The sequence below is a fragment of the Salmo trutta genome, chromosome 12, assembly GCF_901001165.1.
Source record: "Salmo trutta chromosome 12, fSalTru1.1, whole genome shotgun sequence".
NCBI classification, from domain to species: domain Eukaryota; kingdom Metazoa; phylum Chordata; class Actinopteri; order Salmoniformes; family Salmonidae; genus Salmo; species Salmo trutta.
Window position 1 is genome coordinate 30,210,160 of NC_042968.1, and position 18,990 is coordinate 30,229,149.

The 18,990-nt window shown below is 43.5% G+C and overlaps 1 protein-coding gene across 2 annotated transcripts; it reads left to right on the top strand.

Moving 5' to 3' along the window:
* The first annotated feature begins 1,680 nt into the window (after positions 1-1,680).
* Positions 1,681-18,724, top strand: LOC115203327 (proline-serine-threonine phosphatase-interacting protein 1). Of its 2 annotated transcripts, XM_029767926.1 has the most exons (14): positions 1,682-1,962; positions 2,903-3,003; positions 3,162-3,236; positions 7,241-7,275; positions 7,359-7,465; positions 7,573-7,635; positions 9,763-9,861; positions 12,178-12,223; positions 12,442-12,521; positions 14,808-14,906; positions 15,135-15,231; positions 15,462-15,558; positions 15,808-16,033; positions 18,137-18,724. In XM_029767926.1, the coding sequence occupies exons 1-14, from the start codon at positions 1,930-1,932 to the stop codon at positions 18,266-18,268; spliced, it is 1,290 nt and encodes a 429-aa protein (XP_029623786.1). In that variant the 5' UTR covers positions 1,682-1,929; the 3' UTR covers positions 18,269-18,724. The 2 variants fall into 2 exon arrangements, with proteins under 2 accessions (XP_029623787.1, XP_029623786.1); XM_029767927.1 differs by lacking the exon at positions 9,763-9,861 and having other exon boundaries at positions 1,681-1,962.
* Positions 18,725-18,990: the final 266 nt, after the last annotated feature.

Genomic DNA, 18,990 nt, shown 5'->3' on the forward strand with positions numbered 1-18,990 from the left:
CTTTGCCTCCCCTTGTCCTATGGGGACAGACGAAGAACCCTTTAAGGTTCTAGATGGCACCTTTTTTTCTTAGAGTGTAGAGAAGGGGCAAAGCTCCATCACTAAAACCCTTGGGATTATTTAGGGTCCGGTGGCATTATTGGTAATAAATGAGTTGATGACAAACAATACTGAGGAGTTGAAAATGTTAACTTGCAAGCCCAGTACCTCAGGCCTATCGTTTTGTCAGACAGAGTGCTATAATTCTAGTGCTGAACTGTCTGTATTGATTGTAATGCCCTCTGTAACCTGTCTCTGTCTCTGGGTAGATAATAGTAACTAGGTGATTCCCCTGCTAAGAGAGAGAGAGAACCTTCAGATTTTCACACATCTTATTGATCAGGAGGACAGTGAGAGACTGAGACACCACACAGCCATCCTTTCTCACTCTGAAAATCAATAGGCTTTCATGTGTTTGTTCACCCATGTGTTACCATGTCCTCAGTCACACATGCCCAGGGCACAATTTCGACATAAAACTGAGATTTAGGTTTTGGGTCGATTTTCGGTCTGGTGGGATTTGGTGGACCTATACAGTGTTTTATTGTGGGTTAATGCTTAGTGCCACGAGGAGAGCAGAAAAGGTCTGTGTCTCCCTCTTGTGGTCAAATTGTGAAACATACATTTATTGTAGCCCTAATCTGAATAAAGTATGTTTATTTGCACTCCCTTTGAAATTAGAAAAACAATACTCCATATTCCAGTGTATAAATACAACAACAAAAAAACAGTTATGGGGACCAGTACCTTAATGTGATACTTAGGCCTATACCCATGGGCAAGTGGCGGCACTGAGAACAGTGCCAAAGAAAAATGTACCAAACGTACTATGTCCAGTCCATGGGATGTCCATTCTGAAGGATGACGCTGTCATCTTGTCATATGTACGAGCGTAGGCTAAGCCTATTTAGCAAGTTGTTGAAAAAAATACACATCAGAGGACCAGAAAATAAATATCGACGCTCTCAATTCTTGGATCGAACCTCGACATCATTCTGCCTCTTGGTTTACTTCCCGTCCCGTTGATGGCATTTTACCTGCATGGTCCTTTTCAAGAACTTGAATATTTAACCACAACATGTAGGCCTAATGTTCAACGTTGTGCTGCTACGTTGTTTCAACTTTCAAGGGGATGGTTTATGTATCTCCCTGAGTAAACCACTAGAGGGCGGTATTTGTTAGCTGTTAAAGTTCAGTTAGTTGTCTGATGTTCACAGGTGGATAGGATGGCTTTTACAAGCAGCGGTTAATTGGAAAGCACGTACTGTAGGCATGTCAAACATATTATTAAACATAAATAAAAAACTATATTTATACAGATATTATTTATAATGCATTTTAATGTATTTTTTGTACCTATATTTAACTAGGCAAGTCATTTAATTTAGAACAAATTATTATTTACAATGACGATCTACCCCGGCCAAACCCGGACGACTCTGGGCCAATTGTGCGCCGCCCTAAGGAAATCCGATCACGGCCAGATGTGATACACCCTGGATATAATCAAATCAATGGATATTCTTCATGAACAAGGGCACAATCTGTGGCCAATATAGTCTGTGAATCCTTTTTAGGTCTGAAATTCTATATGATATATTATTCAAATAATAATCAAAACTGTAGTTATCTACATATCTTAGCAAGAGGCTGTGTCTGTGGATCGTGACATCACAGGGTACTTCTTCCTCATTCAAGCCCAATTCAAAGTTCAACAGTGATATTGCAGTTATAACAGCTGAGGCATTCTGGAGTTGTCCTTCATATACATATACTTTTTTAAATCTCAATAATGAATCTGTTAAACTTAAGTGGTTTATGTTTTTTTTGTAAAAGTTGATAAAGAGGATATTAAGATTGAACTTTGAGGAAGTACATATATAACACAGAATGACTCCCTTGCTGTTTAAAGATGCCTTTTGGGTAAGTTCACTCAGTCTGCTACCAGTGTCTCTTGATGTCCTGCGTTGGTGTGTGTAACTAGATATAACTAGATGGTCTACTGATAACTCATTTTAAATCTCTCTATCCAGAAATATTTGTATTTTGTTCATTCTCAACCATTTACAGACTTGAAAGTGTAGTGAGCCTTTTAAAGCAAACAGTATTAGGTTTCTAAAATACGACTAAAATTGTCTGACAGAATATGATGTCCACAGTAATAACATGCCAATGAAATTTGGGACTGAAATGAGTGCTGTGGGAAAGCTGGAAAGGTCTGGGTTCAACTCTTACTGCTAACCCCTTAGATATGCACTGTGCTTTCACCACAATTTCCACATTTTAATCTGTTATATTCTGTTTAACTTGTGAGGTATCATAGTATTTTTCCACAGGTGTTCCCTGAGGCGTTGGTTGCTATGGCTCCCTTCCTGCTCACGGTGGTTACGAATTTAGCCCTCTCATTGTCCAGATAGATTTGCATCCAAGGCAACAGTTGACAATCTACCTGTCATCTTCAGACATGAAAGAGAACATATTAAATGGGTTTCTATTATGCTGTCTGCAACTAAAAGTTGTTCAAAGTGAATATTCTACGGTCCTCTGGACAGTCCTCTGACTATATTGTCTGTTGTTTGTAAGTACTATAACAAGTTATGACGCAAGGCACATTTCAGTGAAAACGTAATATTAATCTTAAATGCTTTGTGAATTTCACCAGGTTCAAATACCATGTTGTAAAGACACTAGACCCCATTCTATGAGAACCAATCCCTAAACAAGTTCCAACTTCTGTGGAATCTAACTGTTTAGTATGTGCCACTAAATACAGAGAAAAACCACTGGGAAGTTTGAGTCAAACGTTTATGTTGTAACTATTGTGTAACTATGGATTACAACACATCTCTTTCTCTCTCTGTAGGGAGTTGATTTCACTAATCATCTGGGCTATGAGGTTCTGATTCAGAGACTATGTGATGGCAGGCGGATGTGCAAAGATGTGGAGGAACTGCTGAAGATGAGGTAGGGTTTCTCTGACGTCATTAAAACTTCATACAAAATGTACGCAGGGATGGTCAGCAGTGATTGCACACTGAATCGGAATGTTCATACAACTCAAAGATTGGTCTACACTCTACAAAACACAGCACTTTTAAGTCTGCCTGTTTGTCTGTCTACAGGGCCATGGCAGAAGAGAGGTATGGGAAGGATCTGGTGACAATAGCACGTAAAGCTGGGGGGCAGACAGAGATCAGGTAAATGGCTGGTTACGTACATATATAGAGATGATTAGTTTGGACAATTTCCATAATACCTACTATGCATAAGTTAGCCAAAATGCTGTCATAACAGATACAAATAACATTTGGGGGGTTCTTTTTTTCTTTAAATCATTTGCCATAACCTGGCGTGGCGTGCCTGCTACTTGCTTATATGCCACAACCACTTCACAGGCAATATAATAGGTAGTCAATAGAATAATATAGTGGTATTGTTAGAACATAATAATGATAGAGTCAGGGTTCAGTAGTGGCACACAATGCCATTAAGTCACACATACTAGCCCTCGTGGAATCATTGCCACCAGAGAGAGAGACAAAATTTGTGTGTGTGCATCCTCAATCCAGTTTCCTGTTCGCACAGTTAATCTTTGCACCATTGCTAATTAGCCAGTCATGTGACATGGTAAAGTTGGACGCAGAGAAGAGACCAGACGAGGAATCAGTGGTTAAGGATAAACATAATAATTTACTGAGGATCACATTCACTTGAAACAACAAACACTAAGTCTTGAAAACTCACCCAGGAAACAAACGCACACAGTAAACAATTCAAGCTTCTGCAAAGGACAGCAGAAAACACACCTCTTAACAGGGAAATCATTATCGCCTTGGGTCAGGTTCTCGTGTCTGGGCTTGTCGGGACCATGGTCTCAATACTCCATATCACAGGGGTCCACAATGCAGGAGCTGGGGATGATGGGCTCGGAGTCCCTCTCCTCATTAGAGGTATCGTGTTGGCGGGACAGGGCACCTGCTTTCTGATTCTTGGATCCTGGGCGATAGGCTAGTGTGAAATCGAACCTGTTATAAAACAGAGCCCACCTAGCCTGGCGAGCGTTCAACCTCTTGGCTTCTTGAATGGAGACCAAGTTCTTATGGTCCGTCCAGATCACGAAAGGATGAGGTGCCCCCTCCAACCAGTGTCTCCACCCCTCAAGGGCCCACTTAACTGCCAAGAGCTCACAGTTGCCTACATCGTAGTTGCGTTCCGCTGGCGAGAACCACTTGGAGAGAAAGGCGCATGGGTGCAGTTTATTGTCCTCCTCGTTCTGCTGTGAAAGGACCACCCCTGCTCCGGTGCCCGAGGTGTCCACCTCTACCACAAAGGGATCAGGATGAATGAGGATGGGTCCAGAGGTGAAACATCCCTTGAGCTCTATGAATGCCCTGTCAACCTCGGGAGTCTAGAAAAAACGGGTCTGGGACTTTTAAAAAAAATGTAAAAAATAATGTAACCTTTATTTAACTAGGCAAGTAAGTTAAGAACAAATTCTTATTTACAATGACAGCCTACCCCTGCCAAACCCGGACGACGCTGGGCAAATTGACATGCGGGTTAGGACCGTGAGAGGCGCTGCCACTGCACCAAAGTTGCGTATAAAACGCCTGTAAAAATGGTTTAACCTGAGGAACCGCTGGACCTGCTTGAGTGAGGTGGGACGGGGCCAGTCGGCGTCCATTTGGATGCCTGTGGTAGAGATAATGTGACCCAGGAAGGAAACTTGGGATGAGTGGAACTCACACTTCTCTTTCTTGACATATAGTTGGCTTCAACATATCCCTAAGAGTGTCATTGATCAATGCTTGAAAGACTGCCGGTGAGTTCGATAATCCGAAGGGGATGATTAACTACTCATGGTGTCCACTAGGGGTGTTAAAGGCAGTTTTCCACTCATCTCCCTGATTCTCACCAGATTTTAAGCGTTGCGGAGGTCCAGTTTGGTGAAGAATTGGGCCAACTCCAAGACGGCGGACATCAGGGGTAGGGGGTAACGATTCTTGATCGTAATCCAGTTCAGCCCTCTGTAATCGATGCAAGGGCGCAGGCCTCCATCCTTCTTACACATGAAGAAGCCTGCACTAGCTAGGGATGTAGAGGGGCTAATGAAACCTGCCTCCAGCGACTCCCGGATGTAATTGTCCCTGACTGCTGCTTCAGGGGTTGAGAGATAGTACAGACGGCCCTGGGTAGGTGTGGAGCCGGGTAGGAGTTCTATGGCACAGTCTGATGTGGAATGATGTGGAAGAAGGGGGGCAGCTTGCCTCTTACTGCAGGCCTCCGGGAGGTCGAAGTATTCAGGAGGGAGAGCGGAGAAGTCTTCGACTTCAATGGATGCAGGAGGACATGGCGAGGCTCTTGGTGGGGGTCTTAGACATTTAGTCTGGCAGTCCTTACCCCAGTCTAGTAGGTGTCCCGTGGACCAGGAGAGTAGTGGGTTATGCAGTGCTAGCCAGGGGTACCCTAGGATAAGGGGGTTCTCGGGAGCAGTGATCAAAAGAAAACTAAGAGTCTGAGTGTTTCACCCCAGCCTGCAGTAGAATGGGCTTGGTCTGATATTCCACCTGACCGGAGCAAATGGGCCACCCATCGAGGGCTTGAATCTGCAGAGGGATGGCACACCTCCCGCAGGTGATTGGTAATTATCTGGGGAAGTCCTGATCAATAAAAGTATCTGTGGCCCCGGAGTCCATGAAGGCTTGAATCTGGTGCTGACGGTTGTCCCAATGGAGGGTTGCGAGTAGTGACAGACAGTGACTGAGAGGTAGCTGCACAGCTCGTCAGGGTCTCCCCTTGTCCTGGCAAGCCCTGGCGTTTGCCGTCAGCTCTGGACATGTAGCACGGAGATGGCCGAGACCGCCGCAGTAGAGGCAGCAGCCGTCGCGAATGCGCCTGTCACGCACCTGTGGACTCAGCCGTGTGGGTCCCAGCTGCATGGGCTCCTCAATTCTGGGTTCGGGGGGCTTAAGGTGCTCAGGAAACCGAGATACTGGGGTGGAGTCAAAAAGGCGCTGTCTCACGCATTCGAGGCGGTTGTCGATCCTGATTGCCAGCGTTATCAGGGACTCAAGGTTCTCTCCCAGTTCCCAAGAGGCCAGTTCATCCTTGGAGTTAGACAAACCCTGGTGGAAAGCAGTTACCAGGACCTCCGTATTCCACCCACTCTCGGAGGCGAGGTTGTGGAACTCAATGGCGAAGTCAGCAACTGGTCTGGCCCCTTGGCAGATGTTGAACAGTCGGCTGGCCGCTTCGCTTCTGCCGACTGGGTGGTCGAAGACTTGTAACTCAGCAATGAAGGCTAATATGGAGCTGCAGGATGGTGGTTGCTGTTCCCACACCGCCATTGTCCACGGCAGGGCCTTGCCCGAGAGTAGAGAGATGATGTAGGCGATCATGGCCGATCGGTGTGGAACGAGGAGGACTGTAGCTCGAACACCAGAGAACACTGAATGACGAAGCAACACCTTGCATCTTCCCAGGTGGCCGTCATACCGCTTGGGGGCTGGGATATTGGATTCCTGGTGCAGGTTCCCTGGAGGAACTACGGCGACATCTGTAGGCACTGGGCGATGAGACTTGGACATTGGCCCCTCTTGGGTTGAGGTTGGACTGTGGTTAGGGAGTTGGTAAGTGCCCGGAGGGTCTCTGATATTTGGGAGAGTTGTTCTTGCTGCTGCCCCAGCAGTGCTCCTTGGTGGGTTACAACATTTTTGATCTGAGTGATCTCTGCTGGGTCCATGTTTGGTGCAGAAGCTTGCTGTGACGTGGTAAGGTTGGACCCAGGTGCAGAGGAGACCAGACGAGGAATCGTGGTTAAGGATAAACATACTTTACTGAGAAACGGTAGCTGCAGGATCACAGTACACATGAAAAAACAACAAACACTAAGCCTCAAACACTCACTCAGGAAACGACCGCACACGGTAAACAATTCAAGCTTCTGCAAATGACAACAGAAAACACACCTCTTTTAACAGGGAAATCATAATGAATAAATTGGACACACCAGAGTGTCATTAATGTCCCTAGGACAGTCTCTGCTGCCCTCTGGTGACAGGTGGAACCATGACAAGTCATTGATATCTAGATACAGTTGAATGCAGGGATTTGGCCATCTGTTTATGCATACTGTGTTTTACTAGTATTTAGTATGTTACACTACCTGTTATTGATAAATGCATCATTCCTATTTTTTCAGCACTCTGAAAGCCTCCTTTGATCAACTTAAAACACGTAAGTTTATCCTGTCTACTGCATCTCTCACAACAAAGCCCAATGACACTTTACTAAAATAAAATAATAATTTCCTTTGACAGAAATTGAAAACATCGGGAATCTGCATATCCAGCTATCCGGAATGTTACGGGAAGAGATCAAGAAGATGGAAATATTCAGAGAGCGGCAGAAAGAACAGAGGAAAAAGGTTTGAAATGTGTTATTGAGTGCTTATTTCATTTTGAAAATACATTTTGAAAACCTATATTTATGAGGTGCCAATAAATTTCAACCATGTTGTTTGTCCTCGTTCAGTTTGAGGGGATTATGGAGAAAGTTCAGAAGATGAAGGTGTCCTTATACAAGAAGACCATGGAGGTAGGCATACTATTTACTCAGGGAATTACATACTTACTTAGTAAGTCAGCTTAAGTACAGAGGTACATACACAGAGGGTAATAGAAAAAAAGGTATCTAGAATTTAAGGGTGCTTCAGATGTCCCCATAGGAGACAGGTGGCAGGTAGTCTAGCATTTAAGAGCATTGGGCCAGTAACTGAAAGGTCAGTGGTTTGAATCTCAGAGCAGACTAGGTGAAAGATCTGCCTACGTGCCCTTGAGCAAAGCACTTAACCATAATTGCTCCTGTAAGTCACTGAATAAGAGCGTCTGCTAAATGACTTAAATGTAAAATGAGAATCCTTTAAAGAACCCTATTGGTTCCTGGTAGAACCCTTTTGGTTTCCATGTAGAACCTTTTCCACAGAGTGTTCTACATTGAACCCAAAAGGATTCCACCTGAAAACCAAAAGGGTTCTAGCTGGAACCTCCTATGGAGACAGTCAAAGAACCCTTTTGGAACCCGTTTTTCTAAGAGTGCAGTGTAAGAGTTCATACCCAGAAAAGAGTAAGGCTGACATTACACCCAGTAGACCTAGCTACCTCTCAGAGATGGGTGAGCTACCCAAGAGAGAACATACATCACAGTGCAATTCTGCAAGAGGAAGAGGGTAGGAAACAAAGTATAGACACACACACCCACAAACCAACCACAGACTTTGGCCCTATTATAGTGGGGAACTGGTAAGATAACATAGGCCTTGAAAATGAACATTTTGGTCGGCATCAATACGGATCTCACCTCTCATAGTCCCATGATTTATGCTCAATTATAAACCGGGTGATTTGAGCCCTGATGGCTGGTATATCAAACCGTATACCACCGGTATGACAAAAACATGTAGTTTTTGCGGTCTAATTACGTTGGTAACAAGTTAAAATACTAATAAGGCACCTCGGGGTTTGTGGTATATGGTCAATATATCACAGTTAAGGGGCTGTATTCCAGGCACTCCTCGTTGCGTAGAGGGGAAGAACAGTCCTTAGCTGTGGTATATTGTCCACATATCACATCTCCTCGGGCCTTATTGCTCAAATATACATAAACTTGGGCCTATTTCCGTGAGTATCATTACAGTATCATACTTACACCCTGTATAACACCCTGTATACAGTGCCTTCGGAAAGTATTCAGACCCCTTGACTTCTAAAATTGATTAAATTGTTTTCTTTCCCTCATCAATCTACACACAATACCCCATAAAGACAAAGAAAAAAAAGGTTTTTACACATTTTTGCAAATGTATTAAAAATAAAAAACTGAAATATTACATTCACATAAGTATTTAGACCCATTACTCAGTACTTTGTTGAAGAACCTTTGGCAGCGATTACAGCCTTGAGTCTTCTTGGTATGACGCTTTTGCTCTGACATGCATTGTCAACTGTAGGACCTTATTTGACAGGTGTGCCTTTACAACTCACATCCAATCAATTGAATTTACTACAGGTGGACTCCAATCAAGTTGTAGAAACATCTCAAGGATGATCAGTGGAAACAGGATGCACCTGTGCTCAATTTCGAGTTTCATAGCAAAGCGTCTGAATACTGTTTTTTATTTTAATACATTTGCAAAGACATTCTACAAACATGTTTTCACTTTGTAATTATGGGGTATTGTGTGTAGATTGCTGAGGATGACATTTTTTATTTAATACATTTTAGAATAAGGATGTAACGCAAGAAAATGTTGAAAAAGTCAAGGGGTCTGAATACTTTCCGAAGGCACTGTATAACCCTATTCTCTATGCGAGCATTTACATACCGAATAGATTAGCTACATCGTTAGGCTACTCTGTGGTGAGACAAGTGACAAGAGCCAATGGCAGAGTGACATAAATGGAGCTAAAGTGGTGAAGACTGATTATCCTGTACAAGAAACAACCAATCTGAAGCCAGAAATACATATTGACCTAAATGTTTGCTTAAACTGCTAAGTGAGGACTGCACCATTCGCCATTTTGACATTGCATACAGTTGCATTCAGTTTTACAGAGATCCAACATTGCTACAGGTTTTATTGATTGTTACATAAAACATGACACCACAGACCACTGTGGCTGCTTCAACGATGATTCCCTGAATGTCTCTTCTGTCCATCTCCAGTCTAAGAAGTCCTATGAGCAGAAATGTAAAGAAGCAGACGAGGCAGAGCAGCTTACTGACAGGAGCACCACAGCCACAACACCAAAACAGTCTGAGAAGGTAACACCACCTCCCCAAACTCTGGAACTATACAAACACACAGCCCCCAAGCAGTCTGAGAAAGTATTGTAATCCTCCATACCTGGAATTACACACACACAGCCACAACACCAAACCAGTCTGAGAAGGTAACACCACTGCCAACCCTGCAATTATACACATGTAATACACCTAGTTATTCAGTGCATTCAGAAAGTATTCAGACCCCTTCACTTTTTCCACATTTAGTTACATTACAGCCTTATTACTAAAATTGATTAAATTATATTTTTTACTCATCAGTCTCTACACAATACCCCATAATGACAAAGCGAAAACAGGTTTTCATAAAATGTTTGCAAATGTATTAAAAATAAAAATAGAAATACCTTATTTACATAAGTATTCAGACCCTTTGCTATGAGACTCGAAATTGAGCTCAGGTGCATCATGTTTCCATTGATCATCCTTGAGATGTTTCTACAACTAGATTGGAGTCCACCTGTGGTAAATTCAATTGATTGATTGGACATGATTTGGAAAGGCACACACCTGTCTATATAAGGTCCCACAGTTGACAGTGTATGTCAGAGCAAAAACCAAGTCATGAGGTCGAAGGAATTGTCTGTAGAGCTCTGAGACAGGATTGTGTCGAGGCACAGATCTGGGGAAGGGTACAAAAACATTTCTGCAGCATTGACGGTCCCCAAGAACACAGTGGCCTCCATCATTCTTAAATGGAAGAAGTTTAGAACCACCAAGACTCTTCCTAGAGCTGGCCGCCCAGCCAAACTGAGCAATCGAGGGAGAAAGCCCTTGGTCAGGGAGGTGACCAAGAACCCGATGGTCACGCTGACAGAGCTCCAGAGTTCCTCTGTGGAGATGGGAGAACCTTCCAGAAGGACAACCAGCTCTGTAGCACTCCACCAAGCAGGCCTTTATGGTAGAGTGGTCAGATGGAAGCCACTCCTCAGTAAAAGGCACATGACAGCCCACTTGGAGTTTGGCAAAAGCCACCTAAAGGACTCTCAGACCATGAGAAACAAGATTCAACAAGATTCTCAAACCAAGATTGAACTCTTTGGCCTGAATGCCAAGCGTCACATCTGGAGGAATCCTGGCACCATCCCTACAATGAAGCAAGGTGGTGGCAGCATCATGCTGTGGGGATGTTTTTCAGCGGCAGGGACTGGGAGACTAGTCAGGATCGAGGGAGAGATGAACGGAGCAAAGTACAGAGAGATACTTGATGATAACCTGCTCCAGAGTGCTCAGGACCTCAGACTGGGGCAAAGGTTCACCTTCCAACAGACCCTAAGCCCACAGCCAAGATAATGCAGGAGTGGCGTCGGGACAAGTCTCTGAATGTCCTTGAGTGGCCCAGCCAGAGCCCGGACTTGAACCCAATCGAACATCTCTGGAGAGACCTGAAAATAGATGTACAGCGACGCTCCCCATCCAACCTGACAGAGCTTGAGAGGATCTGCAGAGAAGAATGGGAGAAACTCCCCAAATACAGGTGTGCCAAGCTTGTAGCGTCATACCAAAGAAGACTCTGAGTCTGTGATCAGTACCAAAGGTGCTGCAACAAAGTCCTGAGTAAAGGGTCTGAATAGTAATGTAAATGTAATATTTCAATTTTAATTTTTTTTATAAATTTGCAAAAAAGTGTAAAAACCTGTTTTGCTTTGTCATTATGGGGTATTGTGTGTAGATTTATGACACAAAAAAAACGATTTAATACATTTTAGAATAAGGCAAAATGTGGAAAAGTCTGAATACTCTCCGAATGCACTGTAGTTATTGTTGTGCTACTGCAACTCAATTTCTCAGTCTCAGAGAAGGCTACGAAACAGTTCCCTTTGTTACTGTTTTCCTACTACAAGTAAAACAGTGGTATAGTGGAGGAAAACGCTAATAAACGCAGTCTACCCACTTTTTTTCTTTTGCCCAACAGTTCATCCACCTTTTGCAGAAAAATGCACTGAAAGAATAGGAAGTGTTACTTTTTTCACCACGGCCAGCGATCAGAGTTTATTGTTTTGTAAACTAGACTGGTTCTGTGAGTCTATGAGTTGGTTATAATGCAAGGCATTTACAAATGAATGTCCAATGAAATGATGGCAATTCCTGGATTTTAGTTATCTATTTATTAGAAATGTTTGTTCTGTGTGCGTTCTGAAAATGGAGGTCTGTAGAGGAACAGAGAGTCAGGAGAGTAAAGAGAACACATCCTGATATTTTCTTCTAAAGGAGAACTGTCTCTTTTATTTTTTTGTTTAGCAGTCACGTTTTGATTCAGAGCATGACCAGTTCCTCTACTGCTGTCTTTCTCAGGTACAACACAAGGCCAAGCAATGCAGACAAGCCGTCACTGAAGCAGGTCTGAATCATACCATACAATATACTGTGCTTTTCTTTGTTGGTGATCATATCAATGGATGAATGAATCAATGAATCTAAATCCATTACGAATGTATTATCATTGATCTGATTATTTAAAAAACATTTATTTATTATTGTAATCCAAGTAAAGAAGACTGCTTAGGATGCAATAAACGTAAAGTATTCCCTAACCTCTATTGTGCTCCACCTGTACAGAGAAACAATACATGTTGAACGTAGAGCAGCTGGAGAGAGTTCGTCAGGACTGGGAGGGAACACACAAGAGCACATGTGAGGTTAGAGCTCTCTGTTACACAGCAACAACTTTTCACATTGCACCCACCCACAACTGTTACTAGCCCAACTACGACCTCACACCATAGCACACCACGCCCCCTTCCGCAGTATGTCTGAGTAGGCCCTATATCTCTCAGTATAACACCCTCCCTGTGGCTTATGTACATACATCCAGAATAGACTACACTGTTAGAACAAAAAGGTGCTATCTAGAACCTAAAAGGGTTCTTCGGCTTTCCCCGTAGGAGAACCCTTTGAAGATGCCTTCTTGGTTCCAGGTAGAACCCTTTTGGGTTCCATGTAGAACATTTACATTTAAGTCATTTAGCAGACGCTCTTATCCAGAGCGACTAACCCTTTACACACAGTTCTACATGGAACCAAAAAAGGTTATTCTATGAGGTCAGCCGAAGAACCCTTTTGGAACCCTTTTTTCGAAGAGTGTAGGTCAGAGTATGTCATTCACAATCAAGCATGGTGCCTCTCAAAGCCAATATTGAATGTTACCGATTGAGCAGGTAAGCCTGATGAATCAGCTATTACAGTAGCTTATAAAGCTATTTAGAGCCTGGTTACGCCTGGTTAGCCTCCTTAATGTATGCAGAGCCTGGTTACGCCTGGTTAGCCTCCTTAATGTATGCAGAGCCTGGTTAAGCCTGGTTAGCCTCCTTAATGTATGCAGAGCCTGGTTACGCCTGGTTAGCCTCCTTAATGTATGCAGAGCCTAGTTACGCCTGGTTAGCCTCCTTAATGTATGCAGAGCATGGTTACGCCTGGTTAACCTCCTTAATGTATGCAGAGCCTGGTTACGCCTGGTTAGCCTCCTTAATGTATGCAGAGCCTGGTTACGCCTGGTTAACCTCCTTAATGTATGCAGAGCCTGGTTAAGCCTGGTTAGCCTCCTTCATGTATGCAGAGCCTGGTTACGCCTGGTTAGCCTCCTTAATGTATGCAGAGCCTGGTTACGCCTGGTTAGCCTCCTTAATGTATGCAGAGCCTGGTTACGCCTGGTTAACCTCCTTAATGTATGCAGAGCCTGGTTAAGCCTGGTTAGCCTCCTTCATGTATGCAGAGCCTGGTTACGCCTGGTTAGCCTCCTTAATGTATGCAGAGCCTGGTTATGCCTGGTTAGCCTCCTTAATCTATGCAGAGCCTAGTTACGCCTGGTTAGCCTCCTTAATGTATGCAGAGCCTGGTTACGCCTGGTTAACCTCCTTAATGTATGCAGAGCCTGGTTACGCCTGGTTAGCCTCCTTAATGTATGCAGAGCCTGGTTACGCCTGGTTAACCTCCTTAATGTATGCAGAGCCTGGTTACGCCTGGTTAGCCTCCTTAATGTATGCAGAGCCTGGTTACGCCTGGTTAACCTCCTTAATGTATGCAGAGCCTGATTACGCCTGGTTAGCCTCCTTAATGTTTGCAGTCGCTTTTGAGCCAGATTGTATACTTATTAACAAAAATATAAACGCAACATGCAACAATTTCATTTATTTTACAGAGTTGCAGTTCATATTAGGAAATCAGTTAATTTAAATAAATTCATTAGGCACTAATCTATGGATTTCACATGACTGCGAATACAGATGCATATCTGTTGGTCACAGATATCAGATATAAAAATGGGCCTCAGGATCTCGTCACGGTATTTTTGTGCATTCGTTGTCTGTAGCTTATGCCTGCCCATACCATAACCCCACCTCCACCATGAGGCACTCTGCTCACAACGTTGACATCAGCAAACTGCTCGCCCTCATGACAGCATACACGTTGTCTGCGGTTGTGAGGCCGGTTGGGCGTACTGCCTAGTTCTCTAAAAAGACGTTGGAGGTGGCTTATGATAGATAAATTAACATTCACTTTTCTGGTATCAGTTCTGGTGGACATTCCTACAGTCAGCATGCCAATTGCACGCTCCCTCAAAACTTGAGACATCTGTGGCATTGTGTTGTGTGACAAAACTACACGTTTTAGAGTGACCTTTTATTGTCCCCAGCACAAGGTGCACCTGTGTAATGATCATGCTGTTTAATCAGCTTCTTGATATACCACACCTGTCAGGTAGATGGATTATCTTGGCAAAGGAGAAATGCTCACTAACAGGGATGTTAACAAATTTGTGCTCAAAATTTGAGACAAATACGTTTTTTTGTGTGTGTGGAACATTTTTGGGATCTCATGAAACATGGGACCAACACTTTACGTTACATTTATATTTTTGTTCAGTTTGTATATATAGGGATAGATGATTAAAGGTGTGTACTGTATGTGTGTCTCTGCTGTTCCAGGTGTTTCAGCAGCAGGAGGTGGACCGCATCACTATCCTGAGGTGTGCCCTCTGGGACCACTGTAATCACTTCTCTGTGCAATGTGTCAAAGACGACGAGGTGAGCTCAACAATGACCACACTTCAGACAATAAGCAAATGGATTATGTATGGGTCCATGAACTACTGTCTACATTAAACTCTATTAGTACCAGTACTACACTGCCTAACATGCAATGTATCTGGTGATCAACCGAAATGGATCCTATTTGTCAACCCAGAATAATTTTAAATCAATGAAGCCTCTTTGAAGACTGAGCATGAATATGAGAAATGTTTTTTTTTACAGTTTTACGAGGAGGTGAGGAATATTCTGGAGACGTGTGACATCACAGCAGATAACAACTGTTTCATAGAGATGAAGACAACAGGTTCAAGTCCACCAGGTAAGAGATCACTGAATACAGGAACAGAGCGTGAAGGGCCAGGGTTGCTATCAACATTGGCACCAATGGCAAACACTTCTTAGAGTAATTGTAATGGGTTTGTACTGTGTGTCTCTGCTTTTCAAGTGTAACAGTTCCTCTTAATAACATTTGCCATTTGAAATATTATACGCAATACAGCTCTATTGGCTATGCTTAATTTCTGTGGACTTCCATCCTCTTCTCTCTAGACCCCGTTGTGTTTGAGAACTACTATGAGAGGGAGCCATCGCCAACGGGCGACAACAACGGCAGCGCTCGCTTCGGAGGGGGAGGGGTCAGGAAAAGGTCAGTTAGCAGAACCTGGGACTCGTAGGGGCAGTTTCCTGAAGACAATCGAGAAGTAGGATAAATTGTGTCCAGGAAGCCACCCCATAGTGTTTCTGTGAAACAAGCTCTAACACTTTGTAACACTGGAATAACAGTTGAATGCATAGGAATTCTAATATGGACATTGTATCACTACATTATCATAGCTATACGTCATCAACACATTCATATATATTTGAGAATGTGACATGAAAAATATTTGTGCAGGTTCTCCAATCTTCTGCCACGAAACTCTGGTTCAAAGATGAGTATCAGTGAGGGTTCAACTTCCGAGCCAGCGGCGCCACCTGTTGGTCAAACAGTGCCTGAGAGTTCAGATGGAGTGTATGCATCCATACCTGGCTTCCAGTCTGCAGCTGCAGCGGCCCTGCCTGCGGTGACAACCGATGAGGATGATGATACCTTCATGGTGTTCTATGACTACTCTGCACAGGTGAAACCTGCACACACAGTTACAGGTGTCAAGTTACAGGTGAAACCTGCACACACAGTTACAGGTGTCAAGTTATAGGTGAAACCTGCACACACAGTTACAGGTGTCAAGTTACAGGTGAAACCTGCACACACAGTTACAGGTGTCAAGTTACAGGTGAAACCTGCATACACGGTTACATGTGTCATGTTACAGGTGAAACCTGCATACACGGTTACATGTGTCATGTTACAGGTGAAACCTGCACACACAGTACAGGTGTCAAGTTACAGGTGAAACCTGCATACACGGATACAGGTGTCAAGTTACAGGTGAAACCTGCATACACGGATACAGGTGAAACCTGCATACACAGTTACAGGTGTCAAGTTACAGGTGAAACCTGCACACACAGTTACAGGTGAAACCTGCATACACGGTTACATGTGTCAAGTTACAGGTGAAACCTGCACACACAGTTACAGGTGAAACCTGCATACACGGTTACATGTGTCATGTTACAAGTGAAACCTGCGTACACGGTTACATGTGTCATGTTACAGGTGAAACCTGCACACACAGTTACAGGTGAAACCTGCATACACGGTTACATGTGTCAAGTTACAGGTGAAACCTGCACACACGGATACAGGTGTCATGTTACAGGTAAAACCTGCATACACGGATACAGGTGTCATGTTACAGGTGAAACCTGCATACACGGATACAGGTGTCAAGTTACATGTGAAACCTGCATACACGGATACAGGTGAAACCTGCATACACAGTTACAGGTGTCAAGTTATAGGTGAAACCTGCACACACAGTTACAGGTGAAACCTGCATACACGGTTACATGTGTCAAGTTACAGGTGAAACCTGCATACACGGATACAGGTGTCAAGTTACAGGTGAAACCTGCAAACACGGATACAGGTGAAACCTGCATACACAGTTACAGGTGTCAAGTTACAGGTGAAACCTGCACACACAGTTACAGGTAAAACCTGCATACACGGTTACGTGTCAAGTTACAGGTGCAACCTGCATACACGGTTACATGTGTCATGTTACAGGTGAAACCTGCATACACGGATACAGGTGTCAAGTTACAGGTGAAACCTGCAAACACGGATACAGGTGAAACCTGCATACACAGTTACAGGTGTCAAGTTACAGGTGAAACCTGCACACACAGTTACAGGTAAAACCTGCATACACGGTTACGTGTCAAGTTACAGGTGGAACCTGCATACACGGTTACATGTGTCATGTTACAGGTGAAACCTGCATACACGGTTACATGTGTTATGTTACAGGTGAAACCTGCATACACGGTTACATGTGTCATGTTACAGGTGAAACCTGCACACACAGTTACAGGTAAAACCTGCATACACAGTTACATGTGTCATGTTACAGGTGAAACCTGCATACACGGTTACATGTGTTATGTTACAGGTGAAACCTGCATACACGGTTACATGTGTCATGTTACAGGTGAAACCTGCACACACAGTTACAGGTAAAACCTGCATACACAGTTACATGTGTCATGTTACAGGTGAAACCTGCATACACAGTTACGTGTCAAGTTACAGGTGAAACCTGCATACACGGTTACATGTGTCATGTTACAGGTGAAACCTGCATACACGGTTACATGTGTCATGTTACAGGTGAAACCTGCATACACGGTTACATGTGTCATGTTACAGGTGAAACCTGCACACACAGTTACAGGTGTCAAGTTACAGGTGAAACCTGCACACACACTTACAGGTGAAACCTGCATAAATGGTTACATGTGTCATGTTACAAGTGAAACCTGCATACACGGTTACATGTGTCATGTTACAGGTGAAACCTGCATACACGGATACATGTGTCATGTCACAGGTGAAACCTGCACACACAGTTACAGGTGTCAAGTTACAGACGTCATTACAAAACTCTGTGATGCGTCTGACATGAAATATAACTAGTTGAGATATTGATGGATCATGTTTACATAAACTTTTCCACTGATCTGTATTATACTGTATGTATGTACTGTATATGAGCCATACAGTAATTCAAAGCCTCATACTTCTACTACTAACAATATGTTCCCTGTGCTCCCAGGACCCAGATGAGCTGTCAGTATCTAAAGGGGATGTGGTGTTGGTGATAGAACAGAGTGAAGACGGCTGGTGGACAGTGGAGAGAAACGGACAGGTTGGGCTGGTACCTGGCTCCTACCTGGCCAAAGTCTAGACATAGTCACACACACATTCATGCATGGACATACACACACGCACCCGCACACACTCATGCACACAGGTACACGGATTCACACACACATACTCATGCACAATCACCCATACATAGTGTAGTTTTCAAAACTTTACTATGCAGATCCCCTTTATGCTTCTTACTCAGATGTTCTGATCCTTCGTTCAAGACTTCAGAGTAATAGATTCTCCAGCAGTAGAAATGACTCACTGAATTGATTTGGAACATGAGTCATGACTGTGTGTTCCCCATTAACTATTAGGCTATGCTGCACCAGAGATTTTCAGTCTTTTCCCCAACAGGCATACTACATACAGACAGTGCTGTGAAAAAGTATTCGCCCCCTTTCAAATTTTCTCTACTTTTTATACTGAATTTTATCACACCTTCAACCAAAACCAAATATTAGATAAAGGGAACCTGAGTGAACAAATAACACAACAATTGTATACTTATTTCATTAACAAAGTTATGCAACACCCAATGCCCCTGTGTGAAAAAGTAATTGCCCCCTTACACTCAATAACTGGTTGTGCCACATTTAGCTGCAATGACTCCAACCAAAAGCTTCCTGTAGTTGTTGATCAGTATCTCACGTCGCTGTGGAGGAATTTTGTCCCACTCTTCCATGCAGAACTGCTTTAACTCAGAGACGTGTGGGTTTTCAAGCATGAACTTCTCGTTTCAAGACCTGCCACAACATC

What these genes read in the sequence shown, in the direction of transcription:
- LOC115203327 (XM_029767926.1), top strand. Translation starts at nt 1,930, where the DNA reads ATGACTCCCTTGCTGTTTAAAGATGCCTTTTGG. An exon ending in GGGGGGCAGACAGAGATCAG is followed by an intron (nt 3,237 to 7,240) that starts GTAAATGGCTGG and finishes CTATTTTTTCAG; the next exon opens with CACTCTGAAAGCCTCCTTTG. An exon ending in CACACAAGAGCACATGTGAG is followed by an intron (nt 12,522 to 14,807) that starts GTTAGAGCTCTC and finishes CTGCTGTTCCAG; the next exon opens with GTGTTTCAGCAGCAGGAGGT.